The 18856-nt window shown below is 39.7% G+C and overlaps 1 protein-coding gene across 5 annotated transcripts in view; it reads right to left on the bottom strand.

The window, feature by feature from the left end:
* Positions 1 to 4381: 4381 nt before the first annotated feature.
* LOC109911891 (serine/threonine-protein kinase PAK 3-like) overlaps positions 4382 to 18856 on the bottom strand; it is a 224092-nt gene continuing 209617 nt past the window's right edge. For all 5 annotated transcript variants that reach the window (XM_048605192.1, XM_048605191.1, XM_048605190.1 and 2 more), the window contains 4 exons: positions 18112 to 18211; positions 13771 to 13967; positions 11537 to 11674; positions 4382 to 8932 (listed from right to left, as the gene is read on the bottom strand). In XM_048605192.1, the coding sequence (XP_048461149.1) occupies positions 8846 to 8932; positions 11537 to 11674; positions 13771 to 13967; positions 18112 to 18211 (522 nt within the window). In that variant the 3' untranslated portion in view covers positions 4382 to 8845. The remainder of the gene's footprint in view (positions 8933 to 11536; positions 11675 to 13770; positions 13968 to 18111; positions 18212 to 18856) is intronic.

Raw genomic sequence — 18856 nt, 5'->3', positions numbered from 1 at the left:
GCATGATGCACACAAGAGAGCTCCAGTTCTCGTCGCGGCATGAACACATTTCTAACTAGCTATTAAATTATATTGACAGCTGGACAGGATTCATCTATTTAAATATTCGCTGCACAAGGTCCGTACTTAAATACAAATAAGTAATGCAAAGGAATTTATTAAAATTATGACTGTTTCAATGATAATGCTTTAACAAAAAATAGTGACATACATGTGTTAGAATGATGAGTGCTAGAGGGAATTCATTAGATACTGAGCAGATCAGATTGACTCAAATTGGGAAAGACACTCAAAGCTAAAGTTTACAATAGTATTTTCTAAGTCTTAGTGGAATGGAGCTATTTAATTTTGGAGAGGATGGGTGAAACTTGAAGGCTACCACCAAAGTTTTAAAATGGTTAAATATACACCGTAGTTATTACTTAGGACGTCAGAGCTTTGCTAGTGGAATTGTCAAATTTAGAATCAGCTTGAGCTGCTTTACGATATAGCTGACTCAGAGATAGTAAGAACTGCCGATGCTGGAGTCAGAGATAACACAGCGTGGAGCTGGGAGGAACAAAGCGTCCCGACCCGAAACATCAGCTTTCCTGCTCCTGTGACGCTGCCTGACCTGCTGCGTTCCTTCAGCTCCACACTGTGTTATATCTTATAATATAGCTGGTTAGAGTAGGCTGACAGGATTGCAATGTAATGTTACAACCTACAATATTTTCTTTGGAGGAGATAGAGAAATTTAAGAATTTTCTCTTAAAACGTTTTACTTGCATAATTATATGACATTGAACAAACTAGCAAAGTTGAGGTTTGTGTGAATTGTAAATGATCGCTTCAAAAGACCAGAATTAATGGATTATGTAAGCATTCTGGTGATTTTGTTGTTTTCAATGAATAAAAGCCTTAACAAAATGGCATCTGTGTAAATTGCAATAACGGTTCTAACTCGTTTTATTGTCTGAGCAGAACCATCTGTGCTCTGAATCTAAATATTAGGTTTAAGAAAGCTTTAAAAAGATAACAGCACAAATTGATAAGATTATAAGAAAAACCTATGTAATCACACACTTTGTACATAGAACAATAGGAGAAAAACAAAAAAAAGTTAAAATCTTTAAATTGCTGATTAAGCCTTGGCTGGACTATTACTAATGATTTCAGCATGATCTGGACATGTATACTCTAAAGTACATGCAGTCTCCTAAGGAGCCATCTCATAAAGGTGCGATGCAAATTTAAAGTTCTTTTGCTCTGAAAGGCTTATCACACAAGTTTCACTCCAACCTTGAGTGTATAAGATATTATACTCATTACTGGCAGGAAAGAGGTGATTGTCTCTTGCTAATTTTACTGAAATTTTGGGTGGCCAAAAGTATGATTGATACAATCCTAATAACAACATATTTAACTTTTCACTGTTAAAGAAAAACTGTTGTTCTGTATAGGGATGTCTACACAAAAACCCACCTTAAGCAATGTTAGTTTTAAACGCTCACACTTTTCTCACAAAGCCCAATGGAATCAGAGTTATTACGGTGCAGAAGGATTTGTGCCTGCACCAGTTCGTCATATGAGCATCATTACTCGGGGCCAATCTCTAGCTTTCCCACGTACTCTTGTACGTAACTTTTATACAAATAATCGTACAATGCCCTCTTGAATGCCTCAACTGAACCCCTGCCTCCAAACACACTAAGGCAGTGCTTCCCATATCCTAATTGCTTGACTATTAACTCAGAAGATGCAGGTAATTTTCCAGGGACCTGGTTTTGAATCCCACCATGGTAGTCGGTGAAAAGGTTTTTCCTCTCTTCACCCTTGCTCCTTTTCCATATCACTTTAAAGCTATGCCCTCCCATTCTTCTTCTTCCCTTTATGAATGGAAACAGTTTCTCCCTATTAGTCTATTCAGCCCAGTCACAATTTTGAAAACTTTGATCAGATCTTCTCTTAGCTTTCTACTCTAAGTAGAACAATCCCAACTTATTCCATCTATCCTCATACATGAAGTTCTTCATCCCTGAAACCATTTCTGTAAACCAGTTCTGCACTGTCTCCAATGTGTTGACACCCTTCCTATAATAGAGGGCTACAAAACAGTCAAAACACACTAGAGTCAATTTTAACATTATCTGAACCCCAAAAAGGTGCAAGTGGTAGCGAGCATTTAGGGAAAGTGATAGCCTAGTGATACTATTGCTTGACTACTAATTCAGAGACACAGGTAAATTTCCTGGGGGCCTGGTTTCAAATCCCACCATGGCAGCTGGTGGGATTGGAGTTCTATTAAAGAGTCTTGGAATTAAGAATCAAATGCTGACCATGAGACAATTGTCCATTGTTGGAAAAACCGGTCTGATTCAACTAAATGTCCTTTAGGGGAAGAAGCTTCTTAGCTGGTCTGGCCTGTATGTGACTCCAGACCCATAGCAATGTCACTGATTCTCAGCTGCGCTCTGGGCAAATAGGGATGGGCAATAAATACAGGCCAAGCTAGTGACACCCACATTCGGTGAATGAATGGATCATACTGTGTTTCTGCCCTTTGTCACTGTAATGCACCTCATAACTATCTGCACACAACAAGTAGTCCAAGAAGCAGATGTCCTTCCAGAGCATAAACTAGAGGCAAGGACATAAACTCACATATGCCGATGACAGAGTGTTTCTTGTTGAATCCTAACAGCTTTACAGAATATTGTAGATCAAGTTAAATCTGGAAGTTTAGAATATGGATTAAGTACAAACACAAAAAAAGTGGTCATTATAAGGAATATAAAAAGAGTGAAGATTTAAGTGGCCAATGTCACATTGCAACTAGTCGAGAGCAGTTCTGAGGAAGGGTCACTCAACCCAAAATGTTGACTGATTTCCCTCCCCAGATGCTGCCAGACCTGCCGTGCTTTTCCAGCAATATCTGTTTTAGTTTCTGATTTTCAGCATCAGCAGTTATTTTGGATTTTATTTAGTCACGAAGTTTGTCTATTTAGGCAAATGACAAGAGATAGTGGCAGCTGTGATGCAGAATTCGAAGACAGAGCCTGAAGAAATTTTGTGAAAGGATCTGTTAACAAAGAAAACTCAGAAGATGCTTTATTCTCTCCATTTTCCTCTGTGCTTCAGAACCCTGGATAGTAAGAGAAGATTTGTAGAGGGAAATAGAGGCCTCGGGGATGTGAATGCTAAGGCATAAATTAAAAAAATTCCACATGCTGATCATAAGATAAAATGAAAAAAAGTATTTAAATTGCAGGAGCTAAGGAACTTAAAATAAATAGCAGCATCTAAAATAAGTATCATGTCAGCATTTGATCCATCTGCTCAGACCTAAAGATCTGGAGACCTCTTCTAAATGGCAAAGTGGAGGGCAGCAGAAACAGTGGTTGATCTTACTGTAATTGGCTGATGGATGTAACAGAGTAGCTACAGACAAGTTACAACGGATGAGAGAGGATGGAGCAAGACGGACAAGTGTGAAAGCAGATCTTCAGGTAGGAGTAGCTACAAACAGCAGCAGCACAACAGGCCTAGGAAGGCTTTGCTACCTCAGACAGACAGGAGCCTACTTTAAAATCAGCCTTTTAACTCTTCAATAGAGGAGGCCCACATAGTTCTGGTGGGAGTCTGCAGTGGGTGTAAAAGGAGGCCACAATAATTTAACAAGTTATGCTTTTTTCACAGAATCATGCATCAACATGAGTAATAATCTGTTGAGCAGTACAAGTTGTCTTTCAGGTTGTTCATCCACCCTGGCACTGAAATTCACATTCAAACACCATCCCTTCCCCTCCAACACAGTTATTTTCATCCAGGGGACCATTATCTTACCTCCTAAAGCTCTAGCCAATTTTTGCTCTCTTCCATTGGCCCTGATGTCAATCCAACTGGCTCTTGGCAGTCATACAGGAGTTTCTCAGTTAAGCCTCGAGAGTTTCAATAGTCTGGATCTTTGACTGATCAGAGCATAGGGCAGGGTTTCTTCCTGCCCTTGGATCAAATCAATCTCCAAGTTTCTGAATTAGTAAAAGAAGCAATGTTTCACCTAATCCACTGATCTTTCTTAAATTTTAGCATTTTTTAAAAAAGGTTTTCAATCTGTACAAATGCATTATGTCACACTGCAGGAGCAGGCGGGAACTGAACCTTCTGTTTCAGGATGTAGGGACACTAGCACCATACCACAAGAGCTCTCATTTTAGCATTAATCAGTTCAAAACAGATATTTAACATCTGGTTATGGCCCAGTTCCAAGGTTGATACATCAGAGTCAGGTGAGTTTTTTTCACAAAGTTCGTTAGAGATTTTCCACAATTTACAACATGCAGGCATTTATTTTACAACAACTAAAAAAAAGTTAAAAATTACAGATGAGCAATGCACGGTATTGTTTAAATGATTTTTATTTGCAATACTTTAGGTCAAAGCTTCAAACTCCAATTTTTTTGTGGTTTTTGTTTTTTTACACTAAAGACACTATTCATGCACAATCCACAGTTTAAATCAATTACTTCTATTGCTTCAACTCGTCTGAAACATTGAGACCAGACGGAATGAAAAAATGAAAACAAAACAAAACAAATCAACAATTTAGCCGAACGCTGAGGTCTGGGATTGTGTGCGCAACAAAGTCATTTCCAGCATTTCCCCAAATTAAATTAAAAAACAGTGACAAAAGGAAAACAAATTCCAGAGTACCTTTTTAAAAATTCGTTTTCACAGTAGAAGAAATTTCACATCAAACGCACAGACAACACTTCTTCCAAAAAGAGGACATACGATCAAAGAAATATAAACAAAAGGTGTCTTGATACATTGAACAGCAATATTCCATCCTATTCCAGCTCTTATTTTCCTGTGGTTTGAATGTATAACATTCAGCGTCTCTTGCAATTATTCTTAAAATACTCTGGTTAACTACAATTAAATTTTCTTATACACTTGAATGAAAACATTAATGATTTTTTTTTAAAAAGATTGTTTTAAGGGGAAGGTGATGGCAACTCCCATTGCCAAACAATTACAAAAAGGAAAGTAAAAATTGTGGAATGGTTCTCATTTAAGGGAGGCGCATCTAAAATAAAATTTACTTCAGTTTTGGCTTAAGCCTCTGAAATCAAGGTATTGTTGGAATGTTTACCGTTAGCATTTTCTTTATCTTTTAAAAATATAAGCATTTGCTACAATGGGACTGATGAGGCAGGCTAGATGACCAAAAAAATTAATTCCTAAATGATCAACTAACATGAGGAATTGGTCAGTTGTGTTTTCTCTTAAAAGAAAGTATTTCTGCAGATTAAAACAAAAGGTACTCTGTTATGCAGCTCCTGTCCTCACTCGGTGGCACACAATGTCACGTAAGAATACTGCTAAAAGGCATCAGTTAGTCTGCCAGCCTTTGCCACCTTATTCAAGTACACATCTCACTGCAAGTCTGGATCGCATCAGCAGATAACAAGACAGTCAGTAGATCACAGCACTTGCCTGATTCTGTCTTCACCAGATGAGTGAGACACATCCTTTCCAGCAGGCAACAATCAGCAGCAGCAGGAAACTTGGCTGCTTTTTATCCCTCACCCACTCCATAGCCCCAAAGACGAGTGCTGTTGTTAATTATAGCATCTATACTATGATCAGCTAATTTAGCACAGACTGGTGACTGAGCCATATGCTGCATGGATACATACTACAATGGTGCTGAACTTAATATTTTTTTTAAAAAAAAGGGAAATTGTTTTTCAGAAGAAGAAAAAATGTTCGAAATTTTAATCATGGTGCAGCATTCTGTTGCTTTTGGTTAAAAACTGTAGAAATCAAAATAAATCTTTCCCTAAGGGAAGGAAAATATCAAAATTAAAAAGCAAACCATTGCTGCGACCTCCCATTGAAATTTTATATGCTAAAAAATGAAAAGAAAAATCTTCATTTTTGGCTAGGATTGTTTCATGTTGTTTATTTGAAGTGACTGAGTTTTAATGCATTCATACTAGAATCTCTGACAAGATCCCAGATTCTCAATAGCTTAGCAACAGATAATATGGAACATCTTAGACTTTTACTGATTGACAGCTTTCTCAAAAATGATTAAATGATTTTCTGAAGCTTGTGCGAAGGATTCCACAGAATGTTTTGAAAAACAGTTCATGAGAGTTTATTAAAAAAAGTTTAATTTCCTCAATTTCTAACTACGACAGAAAAGTAATATGAGGCAACTTCTCCCTCCTTTCTTGTCTCAATTATGTCTCATAGGGTCTCTAACTCAGAAATTAACTAGAAATATTGATGGATAAGCTCAATATGTTAGGGTTTGCATATTCTATGTCATAAATGTATGTATATGTTACAAGGATCCCTTCAGCACATGTTCACACTATCACCAATACCTTGGATCACGTTGGGTATATTCAATTTTCTGCCTCATTTCAGATTTCAAGGCAGCAACCCTTATTATCACTAGTCATCAAGATACCACAGAAAAACAAAACCAATTCACTCCTCTGACTTATTTAAAAAGTTAATTAAACTAACTCTTCCACCGATGAAGGCATTTGCGACAATGTTTGGTAATCATTAACTTGTGATATACTTAAGCTATGGCTGTTGGCTAGTGGTGTGTCTTGGAATGGATTGAGGGTAATGCTTGGAAAATGTCACCAGTGACAGCACCAATTATTTCACCAAAATAAAAGAGTGATTACATCAGGGGAAGTGAGGAAGGCCTGCAGTGTCCTCCTCACTGCTTTAAATAAGAAAAGCACAGTTCCTAACTTTTATGAGCCGTACTAGAAAAAGAGATATTGTGCTGCTTATTCCACCTAGATCAATTCTGCTTAATATTACGCCTGTTTAAATTTCGTTTGTAAGGTAATCAGCTGTAAAACACTGGATGTTTCAAGAGACAGGGCTCTTCACTGGAGCCCTCTATTCATCCATTAACAATGAAAATGGGGTTTTATGTGACAAAAAGATCTCCACAGTGCATGGTTACATCCCAATGTTAGCATCAATGTCTTTGGTCTGTTTTTCAAACCAATGGAGACACCTTTTACTCCGATTCAGGTATGAATGACAACATTTTTCTTTTAAAGTCCTGTAAAAGGAGTCTCCCATCAGTCTAGTGATTTAGAGGATCATGAGGATTCACAATACTGAGAGACCTCACTGTGGGATAGACATCCTCCAAATGGACCACGTGGGATCAGAAACTGCACGTTACATGGAGGGTTAGGCAGGTATACTTTCAGTTTCATTGCCCCACAGTACTAACCTTTTCCTTGAACATGTCAGCTCATTAGAAAACAGGAGGAGATTAAAACGACAAAGCCATTCAGTGCAAAATGTAAACTGAAGTGTCTGTAAATAATTCACAAAGGCTTGGGAAATCATTTTATTATTGAAAAGAACATGAAAGTGGTGTTTTCTGATAGAAATGAGCCAGATTTTAAAGTTAATATGATGAAAGTGGGGATGGGCAATAAATACCGGCCTGTCCAGTGACACTCACATCCCGGGAGTGAATTTAAGAAAAAAAATCAGATCCTAGCTTTTCACCACAATTTGGATACAGCAAGTCATGGAGCTTTGTTTGTCAAGTCTGAATCAAGCAGTCAATCAATTGAAAGTTCTACTTTCCTTTTGACATGTGGTGGGATGGAAGCAGAAAAAAAAAAAAGTGTGTTTGACTACCTTACTGCTGATTTCAATTCGTTGTTTCATTATTAGATATCTGGTTTCCTGGAAAAAATAACTTAGAAAATTGAGGATAAAACAAATACTGTATATGAACACACTCATACAGACATACACGCACACACAAAGACATAAAATACTTCTACTCCAACCTTTCTAAGATTCTTTGCAAAATGAAGTCCATCACTGAAACAAAAATCAAAAATAAAGAGGATTTGGCCTTTCTCCATTTGGATAACACAACCAACATTTGGGATCCTAGCCTTGTTACGGTGATTGTGTCAGGACACATGGATTGCCCCTTTGCTAGGAATGGTTTCCATAAATTCAACAATCCATCTTTGAGCCTGTGCTTCGTGAACAGCTTTCTATCAATAATAAAAAAAAAATGGAACCTTTCCAGAATACTGCAGTTGATCGGGAAACAAAAATATCACGATATCCAACATAAAACCCAATAGTACCAGCTCCCTTACCAATAAATATTAAGAGAATATACTAAAGGAATATTAAGAGAAAGACTTGAAACCTGTAAAAAATATGTACACAAAAGAATGAAAACTTCATTTGTCACGGAACCGTGAATGTGTTATAAAGCAATACCAAAGAACTTAAGGCCTCTTTTTTTGTTTAGTCTGACAGAGCATCTCTTTTGGAAGCATGGCATGGTTTAGTACCCACTGGAACATTAAAATACCCAGACATTTACTTCACAATCACGGGCAATGCCTGAAGAATTGTTTTTGTTCGTCAAAACAGATTTTTCCAAAAGGCTTCACTCGATTGCTAGTTTACAGCCTGGTTATTAAGCCTTGATATTTTACAAATGTGTCAAGTCTCTACTTAGACCCTCAAAATGGCCAAACACTTGTAAAACAAAATTGAAAATTTATGTCGGGAGGAGAAAAAGTGAAAAATAAAGAAAACCACCACAATGCCATTTCAATATGGGCAACTTTGTTTTAAAATCAAGACTTCAGATGGGACAAGGTGTTAAGATGAGAAGAGACAGCATTGTAGTACCCCATCGCTGTGCTAGCTTTCTCTGTCCTGAAGCGGAAAGAGCTCGAGGTTTCTCCAGGTGACACACTGTCCAGCTCTGGTTAGCCCCTCTTTGAAGGCAGGAGGGAGAGAGGGGTGTTGATGGAATCCATCCCTTGCTCTAACGGTTGTTTTTAACTGCCTCCTTAGCTGCAATTATCAGAGGTGTGAGGCTTGAGAGTGGCTTTGCAAATTTCAAAAATGGATGCTGAAAGAAAACCATAACTAGGTTGATATAAAATTAAGAACAAGCAACATGAGCAACTTATCCAGAACAGCATTTTGCAAAATAAAAAAGAAGGAACAGTTCAGAGTTTGCAATAATTAGGTTGCCAGGATATACCACTATATAAAGCTGAACAGTGTGACAAAAATGAACCAACAAAACAAGAGAATACTTCAGCAGAAAACGCAAGCTGATTATGAAAAAAAAACAACTTAGTTTTGATATTGTTTCTTCTTCAAAACAGTTTTTTCCAAATAATTTCTTATTTGATGTTAGAAGCACGTTAGGTGGATTGGCCATGGTTAAATGCAGGGATAAGGATAGGGAAGAGGGGTGGGTTTGGGTGGGTTGCTCTTCGGATGGTCAGTGTGGACCCAATAGGCTGAATGGCCATTTCCACACTGTATGGTTTCTATGATCCAAAAAGGTGACATTAGCTTTGAATCATTGTGGAGTTGTTCCCACTTTGCTAATGGAGCTCTGCTGGAAGTACAGAGGGAAACTTGCGTGTGCATATGGATGACTTTCTACTAACCTTCCAGTAAAGCTATGTGAAGGGGCAACTTGGGAAATTCTGGGCCAGTGACACCACATCAGCATCCATTACACTGAAATGCATCATAGATTCTTGAATGCACAACATAACCATCATTAGCCAACATTAAGACTAGTCTTTGTGGGTTTCACATGCATTATAATTTTCTCCCTGTAACCACCACAAACACATGTGCCATGCTTCCTTGTGACTGAATACTGCACACAATGGAAAGGTTATGCATCAACAGTGTCCAGGTGGATAAGGAATTAATCCCTCAGAAGATAGGACAAGGTTTAGAAAATTTGTAAACAATCGTGAAAATAAAGATCAAAAGAAACTCAAAAATAATCAACTATGCTCTTTCCCTGAATAGGCCAAATGTCCTAGAAGAACCTTTTATCAGATTCTCAGCCTGCATATTTCATGATTACTTGGTGCAATGAAAAGCTAGAGGGTTCAAAAAGGTCTATTTAAAAAGGTTTGTCATTGTAAAACTTGTGAAGCTTACAATGACCAAAGTCAGGTTGGAGTACAGAGCAGACTATGCCTGGTATAGAGGACTGAATATTGTATGGACTCTGCAGGAGGGAGCATGACTGATGGTCTCAATAGGATTATGCTGGTCATCTGCATGTTCCCAACACCATCTTCCTATGCTTACCTGCCTTAAAAAGGTATCTCTCAGCAGATTAGGATACTTAATAGGGCAATCAGGCCCTATTCTGACAATGCTTCGAAATTTTCCAGCATGGGCTCTCTAGTGTAATAGACCGCAGTGCTCTGGTCTACCCAAGATGAAGACCTGCCATGATAGCCACTTCAGTGAGACTGATGGTTGACGGATGTTTTTGTGTTTGTGACTGGAAACCTGGACCTTGGTATGTGCGTCTGTTGATCCTTTAAGGTAGCAGGACAGGTAGATGAAGTGGTTAAGAAGGCATATGGGAGACTGGCTTTTATTAGCTGTGGGACAGAGTTTAAGAGCAGGGAGGTTATGCTTGAACTATATAAACAATTTGTTGGCCCACAGCTGGCGTATTGCATGTAGTTCTGGAATTCACATTATGGGAGGGATGTGATTGCACTGGACAGGGAGCAGAGGAGATTTACCAGGATGCTGCCTGGGCTGGCTTTAGTTTTGAACAGAGAATGGATAGATTAGGATTGTTTTTCTTACAGCAGAGAAGGCTGAGGCAAGGGAACATGATTGAGATGTTTAAAGTTATGAGGGACATAGGCAGAATAGGCTGGAAGGATGCTTTCCCTTTGGTGGAGGGATCACTGACTGGGAGCATAGATTTAAGGGGCAGAAGGTTTTGAGGGAATGTGAGGAAACTCTTCACCCAGAGGGTGTTGGTATCTGGAATGCACTATCTAGAAGGGTCATAGAGACAGAAACCCCCAAAACAAAGTACTTAGATGTCCACTTGCAATGCCAAAGCATACAAGGCTATGGGCCAAGTGCTGGAGAATGGGATTAGAATAGTTAGGTAGTTGTTTTTGATTGGCATGGACTCAATGTGCCCAGTAGCCTTTTTCTTTGCTGTAGACCTATTCGACTTTAAAACTGACATCTCTAAGGCTTTACCTGCTGAAATGGTAGGCATTGCCATCTAGTGAGGATGACACATTGGCACTAGACATTGACCCCTTGGTAGCACCCACAGTGCAACAGAGGTCTCCTCTCATGATGAGTAGACCTTCTGACGCTGGAACATAGCCACTGTCTGTAACTGGGGTTCTTGCAGTAAGTTTTTTTAATTGACCACCTCTGGGAAAATGGCATCACTTCCAGGATCCCAAGCCAGAATTAAGAATAAAGTGGGGATGACAACCAATTAAGTAAAGTTCAGTCATGATTACCGTTACCTCCAGATTAGGTTCTATCTAGTACACACTGGAGAATTAAGCTGCCTCTAATCTACCCAAAAATGACACTCAAACAGTATCATTCTATAGTAGGATGACATTTTTCCCCAAATACTTGGCCACAAGTACTTAATCTAAAAAGTTAGTTGAAGAAATGTTAGAAATGTTTGCTATGAAACCTGTAGAAGCTCCTGGGCTGAGCCCCGTCGCTCCACGTCCATCTCCAAGCAGCGATTGAGGAAGTCCCTGAAGACTCCTGAGAGTTTCTCTGGGTTCTGCAGTTCTGGAGTCCCATTGGTAGCAATCAGATACAAGGCCTAACATCCAAAAGCACCACAAACAGAAGAGACATTAATACACAGTGAAGAAACTTTATTTTAAAAAGACATTTAAAAGTTTGACACCCATGAAAGGTAAAGGTGAAACTGACCACAGGAACCCAATTCGACTCAAAAAAAAAAGCTTCTCTTTGAACAGTATGTGTTGGTAAAACAATCAAGGAAGATGAATTGGAGGGTTGTGGGGTTGAATTGTATCACCTCTTTAGCACATGTTGTTTGATGGGGAGCTGGAAAAAGACTCCACTCCATGCCACCTTCCTCAGACAACTTTAAAAGGATGTGTAGTTTTTGACATCCCTTTGACTTGCAGGTGCAGACTTTGCAATGTGCCAGAGGTGATAAATGTTGAGATGCTGGCCCAGCTGATTAGAAAGAGGCCAATTTATTGCTGCTCCCTAATTTGTCAACACTAAGGTCTGCATCACTGAGATGATGTTAGTTTAGCCAACACCAATGGCTTGGTGTAATCCATCTTTGACCAATATTTGAAGCGCAAGAACATGTTTGCAAATTGAAGTAGCTGGATCATACAGCACAGGAACAGACCCTTCGGCCCAACTCATCCATGCCGACCCAGGTTTCCTAAACTGAACTAGTCCCATTTGCCTGCATTTGGCCCATATCCCTCTAATCCTTTCCTATCTATGTACCTGTCCAAATGTCTTTTAAAGATTGTAATTGCATTCACCTCTACCACTTCTCAGGCAACTCATTCCATTTACGCACGACCCTCTGAAGAAGTTACCCCTCAGTTCCCTTTTAAATGTCTTCCCTCTCACCTCAAGTCTATGCCCTCTCATTTTGGTCTCCCTCAGCCTCAGGGAAAGATCTTAGCTATTCATCTTTTCAACGTCCCTCATGATTTTATAAATCTCTGCAAGGTCATCCCTCAGCCTCCTACACTCCAGGGAAAGACGACCCAACCTATCCAAACTCCCTTTAGAACTCAAATCCCCCAGTCTCAGTAACATCCGTGAAAATAGTTTTTGCAACCTTTCCAGTTTAATGACATCCTTCCTATAGTGGGGCGACCAGAATTGTGCACAATACTCCAAATGTGGCCTTACCAATGTCTTGTACAGTTGTAATATGATGCCCCAACTCCTGTACTCAGTGCTCTGACCGACGAAGGCAAGCATACCAAAAGCCGTCTTCAACACCTTGTCTACCCGAAACAACAAACACTTGCCCTCATTATCAAACTGACCCTTGAAACAGGATTCCTTTACTTTTTAAGGGTCCGGTTATCATGGATCTGTCTCACTAATGCTCATCTCAGGTGGCTCCTGACCGATTAGAGAATTGCCAAGGTGACCAGATACAAATCCACATTTGGAAGCTCTCAGTTGTCCATCAGACGTAGTACAAAAGATTCAGGTCCTCCCTCTCTGACTCAACATACCTTTATCGCAAATATTAATAACGATTAAAGTCATTTATTTTACACGCATGATGTCAATTAAGCAAGATGTTTACACAAATGGAATGGAAAAGTTTCAGTTATGAGTCTGTGCCAAACACTGTTCATAGAATCAGAACCCCTACAGTGTGGAAGCAGGCCATTCAGCCCATCTGGTTCACACTGAGCCTCCAAAGAGCATTCCATCCATACCCCAACTCCTTACCCTAATGCTGTAATCCTGCATTTTCCCATGACTAATCCACCTAACCTGCACACTAGGGGTAATTTAGCATGGCCAATCCACCTACCTGCACATCTTTGGACTATTGGAGGAAACTGGAGCACCCAGAGGAAACCCACACACTCAGACAAAGGCAGAATGTGCAAACTCCACACAGACTATTGCCCAATGGTAGAATCGAGCCTGGGCCCCTGGTTAACCACTTATCACCGTGCCATCCCTGTTATCAAAAGGCTTTTTGAATGCTGTCATCTCTGCCTTGGTCTGAACCAAGGTGATCAGCCAGATGCTATTCTACTTATCTTGCGGCTAGGAAAATCAACTGAGGGAACTATTTTGAGACGTGTGCATACGTGATCATCAGTGAAAGAATCCAATCCACCAAAAATGTCTATTTTTAAACAATCCATACATGCTGAAACAACTTACCCTGAGAGGGTTTTCATTCAGATAAGGCGGCTCTCCTTCAATCATTTCAATTGCCATAATTCCTAATGACCATATGTCCACTTTCGGACCATAGGCCTTCCGAGTTACTACTTCTGGCGCCATCCAGTACGGCGTCCCCACCATTGTGCTCCGTTTGTTCTGTTCGGGGGTGATCTGAGCACAGAATCCAAAATCAGCTGCAAATTAATAAAATAACTCAAAATTACCAATAGGAATATACCACAGTGTCTGATCCTTTCTGACCCTGATCCAGAGAATTGAACCCAGAAAAGCTATTGTACAGCTCCAATATACACCTCCAATGTCGGTAATGAGTAAGGATCACATTCATCCAAAAAAAAAAATTAGATTTTCCAGTTAGATAGTCTCACATACCTTTATGTTAGATACTTCACCAGTTGGTTATTTTTATACATAGGCAAAAAGGCTTTTCAAAAAAAAAATCCCAAAGGGGTCAGAATTTAAACCTGGACAGTGTCTTATTTGTACCATGTATTGTGCTGGGTTTTAGACCGAATTTGATGCAACACTTCAGCACTGGGGGAGAACATTGTTGATTGGCCAGAACAACTCCAATTTTAGATGGTCATCTGCTTGGCTTCCATATAGCAACTGAGGCGATGATGTGATTAGGGTGTCTAAAATAATAACAGAACTCAATAAAAGTAGATGCAATGAAAATATTTTTCCCTAATGAGGAAAGATAGGAACAAAAGTAGGTAATTCGGCCCCTTGCGCCTGTTCCACCATTCAAATGAGATCATGGCTGATTTGTGGCCGAACTCCACATACCTGTCTTTGGCCTATATCCCTTAAACTTTTGTTAAGCAAAGATATTATCTCCAATTAAACAACAGATCTTGTAAACAGCTACATGTGTGGGAGTTCCAAATCTTTACCACCCTTGAGTGTAGATGTGCTTGCTAGCATCTGTTCTGAATGGTCTGGCTATAATTTTTAGACTATTCGCCTAGTTCTAGAATCTCCAGACAGTGGAAATAGTTTATCTTTTCCTGTTAATATTTTGAAAGCTTCGTTCAGATCACCTCTTAGCCTACTAAATTCTGGAGAAAACAGGCCTAATTTGTAGAATTTCTCTGCAGAAATTAACCCCTGAAGTGCATGTATCATTCTTGTAAACCTACTCTGTACTCCCTCCAAGGCCAACAGATCCTTCCTAAGTTATGGTGCCCAGATCTGCTCACCAAACTCCAAGTGGGATCTAACCAAGGTTTTGTATGAGTTTAGTACAACTTCTGCACCCTTACATGCCAGTCCTCTAGACATAAAGGTCAGCATTCCACTAGCCTTCTTGATTACTTTCTGTACCTGTTTGTGGCACATTAAAGACCAATGCACCTGAACCCCGCATCTCTTTGGGCATGTACTGTATTTAATCAAGGACAAGAGAGTATAATTTTAAATTTAGAGGTATAAATCCAGAGTGAAATCAGGAGGTATATTTCACAAATGATACCAAACATTTGAAGCTCTTTCTCCAAAACGTTATGGATGATAGGACAATAGAGTTTTAAGACAGAGGTTGGTAGATTTTCATTAGGTACGCATATCAAGGGATATGGAGGAAAGGCAGGAAAATGAAGTTGAAATGCAGATCAATGACCTAATGATAGACCCTGTAGGTTTAAGGGGCTGAATGGTCTACTATTTATGTAAATTAAAAATGGAGCAGAATGTAAATGCATTGGAAGCAGTTCAGAGAAGATTATCCAATCCACCTTGAATGGGTGGCTTGTATTACAAGGAGAGATTGGACAGGCTACGTTTGTACCTGCTGGAGTTTAAGAGTAAGAGGTGGCTTCATTGAAACATACATGAACTTGAAAGATGGATGTAGAGAGGAGAATCTAGAACTCAGGGTCACTGGTAAAAATAGAGATCACCCATTTAAAGATGAGATTAGGCAAAGCTTTCCTCTCAGTCATGAATCTTTGGAACTCTCTTCCTGAGAAGGTGGTGGAAGCAGAGATCTTGAGTATTTTTCAGGCAGAAGTGGATAGAGTCTTTTTACACAAGGGATGAAAGATTGCCACAGCTAGGGAGGAATGTAGATGAGGTTACAACCAGATCAAGCATGATCTTATTGAATGGAAGACGAGGCTCGAGGGCCTGTACATTCAAGCTCATGTGTTCCTAATGCTTCTATTTTGGAGCCTCAGGGAAGGTGGAGCCTTTTTCTGACCAGGGATCAGAGGGTGGCTTGCATCTATGGAATTTTATGTCAGATGCTCTGATTATTTTTATTTGAAAGGAACGATGCAAGGAGCGGAGTTTAAAAAAAATGTTAAAATCAGTTACAAGCGAGTAGCTGGTGAGCCTACTTTTAACTAGTATGTTTTATTAGTAATAGCTAGGGGCCAACATGGCCAATTTCTGGGCTCACATGCTGTTCTGTATAGGAACGCTAGGATATTTGTTAGCTAGTGGATACCATGAAGTGCAGGAAGTGTCAGCAGTTGCTGGGATCAGAGTTTGAGCAGTAACTGGCATCACTTCAGCATACCTGTGCATCTGGGAGCATTGGGGCCAGCATGTTTATAGCTGTGGTTGCCCTGTAGCTTAACAGTAGGATACCACCCACCAGCCAGTCAAGAAGAATCAGACAGGTAATGTAGGATGTCTCCCAGGTGCATTTCACTCTCCAGTGTTTCATCGTGAACACTGATGAAGGGGAGGGATCATCTGGTTAGTACATGGCCTGCTGGTCCAAGGTCATAGGTGTGGGGTGAGAGGACCGTGAAGAAGATGGAAGAGCAGTGATGATGGGATATTCAATAGTTGGTGGACCAGAATGGCATTTCTGCATTTGCAGGCATCAGTCTTGGCTGGCACATCTCCCCCTTGGTGCCGGGGGTCAAGGGCGTCATTGATTGGCTGCAGGCCATCCTCTGGGGGGAGGGTGAACATGATCCAATGATAAGCTTGGAGAAAAAAAAAAGGATGTGGTCCTGCAGTTAGAATTTAGGGAACTAGATAGGAAATAAGTAGGCAGGATCTCAAAAGTGGTAACCTCCAGATTACTTTGAGCACTGCACATACAACTGACTTGAGATATGGAGATTAAGTAGATGAACGTATAGCTGAAGAAATGGTGCAGGACGGAGTGTCTTTGATTTCTGGTGCATTAGGATCAGTACTGGCCTGACAAACTGCACCTAACCTGAGCTGCAATGGACTTCTTGTAGGGAGATTTGTAGGTGCTGTTGGTGAAAGTTTAAACTAACTAACTTGACAGGGGTGCGAGAACCTGGATACCATAAAGAAATACCAAAGAGCAAAGAGTATTAGGTGAGAGCTATTAGGAAATAGCAAAGTACTGGATCAATACAGTATAAAGAGGGAAAGAAAGAAAGTATTAAAATTAGGTTTCCAACATACATCTGTGAATGCATGCAAATTGGGAAATAAGATTGGTAAGTTACCAACACAGATAGCCATGCATTAATGGGATGTTTTGGTGGTAACAGAGATCTGGCTCAAAGGAGGGCAGAACTGAACAATAAATATTCCTGGTTACAAGGTACTGCAGAAAGGATGGAAAGGGGGAGGAATTAACATATTGACTACAGTGCCTCTCCAGGAGCTGTGTAAACCACTAGCGCTTATTTATTTTTTTTAAAAAAAGAGTAAATTAGGAGGATTAGTGGCAGCATTCTAATCATTAGCTGATAGTGGATGCTCCCACAGATCTAATACAATCGGTCTTTCTGCTTGCTGCTGAGGAAGGGTGAAGGAAAATAACTCCTGGCTATGGTCACTTCTCACCATGAAGTGGGGGCGGGGGAGGAGGGTGGTTGCCTGGTTGTTTTGTTTACTGGCTGGGAAACTAGGCAAGAGACCAGTCCTTTTGTTAAGCCTGAAGGACATAACATCTGAAAAAAGGAGACAGGAGGAAGTATTGGATAACAACATTATAATGCTAGAGAGAGAGAGAGAGAGAGAGAGAGAGGTTGAGCAGAAGGTTCAGAAGGGAACTGAAGAAAAGAAGAAGAAGAAAAAAGAGAAAAGATTGAAAGCCAAGATAAAGAAAACAGAGCAGCAAGAGGTGGTGTAGGGCGAATTAAAGACCAAGACAGAGATCCATGCATGGAATTAAGCGGAGATATTCATGAATACCTTGGGTCTTTCTTTACCAAGGAAGATGCTCCCGCCCAAGTCATTGTGAGATAATATTTAGAGATTGCATTTACAGATGATAATTTGTTACAAAACAATAGTCATTTGGGCAAATGCCGGTTAGTTATGGAAAACCAGCTTGGATTGGTTCAGGGTAAATCACAGTTAACTTGTTCTACATACTTAACTTAACGGATCCATCCATTCCCAACAGTATGTTGTCACTCTTGATATCTCTGTGGATAACCTGATTGGAGTGAAGGAATTCCAGAGCTTGTAAACACTGTTGGAAAGGGAAAAAATGCATCATATTACAAATACTTTTCCATGTCTGTTGTAAGCACAAAGGAGCAACTGTAGAGAGAGTAAGACAGAGCTATCAGTCAGGATTTTACGGGCTCCCAGGAGATGGGGTAAAATCCAAGCTGATATCAACACACTCTTCATTTCAGATTTCCAGCACTTGCAGTAGTTTTGTTGTTGTACCAGATATGGATTGCTTTAAGTTGCAAACAATCACCCAAGATAACACTGCTTTAAAACATAGTGTAAATTCTAAAATATTAGTTAACAGAAGATCATTCTATACAGCAAAATCTGTTCTTCATTCACTGACTAAGCAACCTTTAGATTTTTGAGCAAGACCAGGGATTTATTACCAATTTACTTGAATTATGGGATGCTTTGTTCTAAAAGTTCACAAAGAACTGCCTTTTCAAAGAGCATTTATGAAAAAAGAAAGGATAATTTCATTCCTATACAATGGACTGGATTCAAAGTTATATCCAATAAAATAACAACTTGTTACCGTCTATGCCAAACAGCTCAAGTTAATGAGCAGTTTACTTCCTAAGTAATCCCAACAGAATCTACCATGAAGTCCCTAAACATCTATTTTCACACTCTGGGTGATAGAAGGAAATGGTGA

The sequence above is a fragment of the Rhincodon typus genome, chromosome 14 (assembly GCF_021869965.1).
Source record: "Rhincodon typus isolate 14 chromosome 14, sRhiTyp1.1, whole genome shotgun sequence".
Classification (NCBI taxonomy): Eukaryota; Metazoa; Chordata; class Chondrichthyes; order Orectolobiformes; family Rhincodontidae; genus Rhincodon; species Rhincodon typus.
This window is presented reverse-complemented; position numbering and strand designations above follow the sequence as displayed.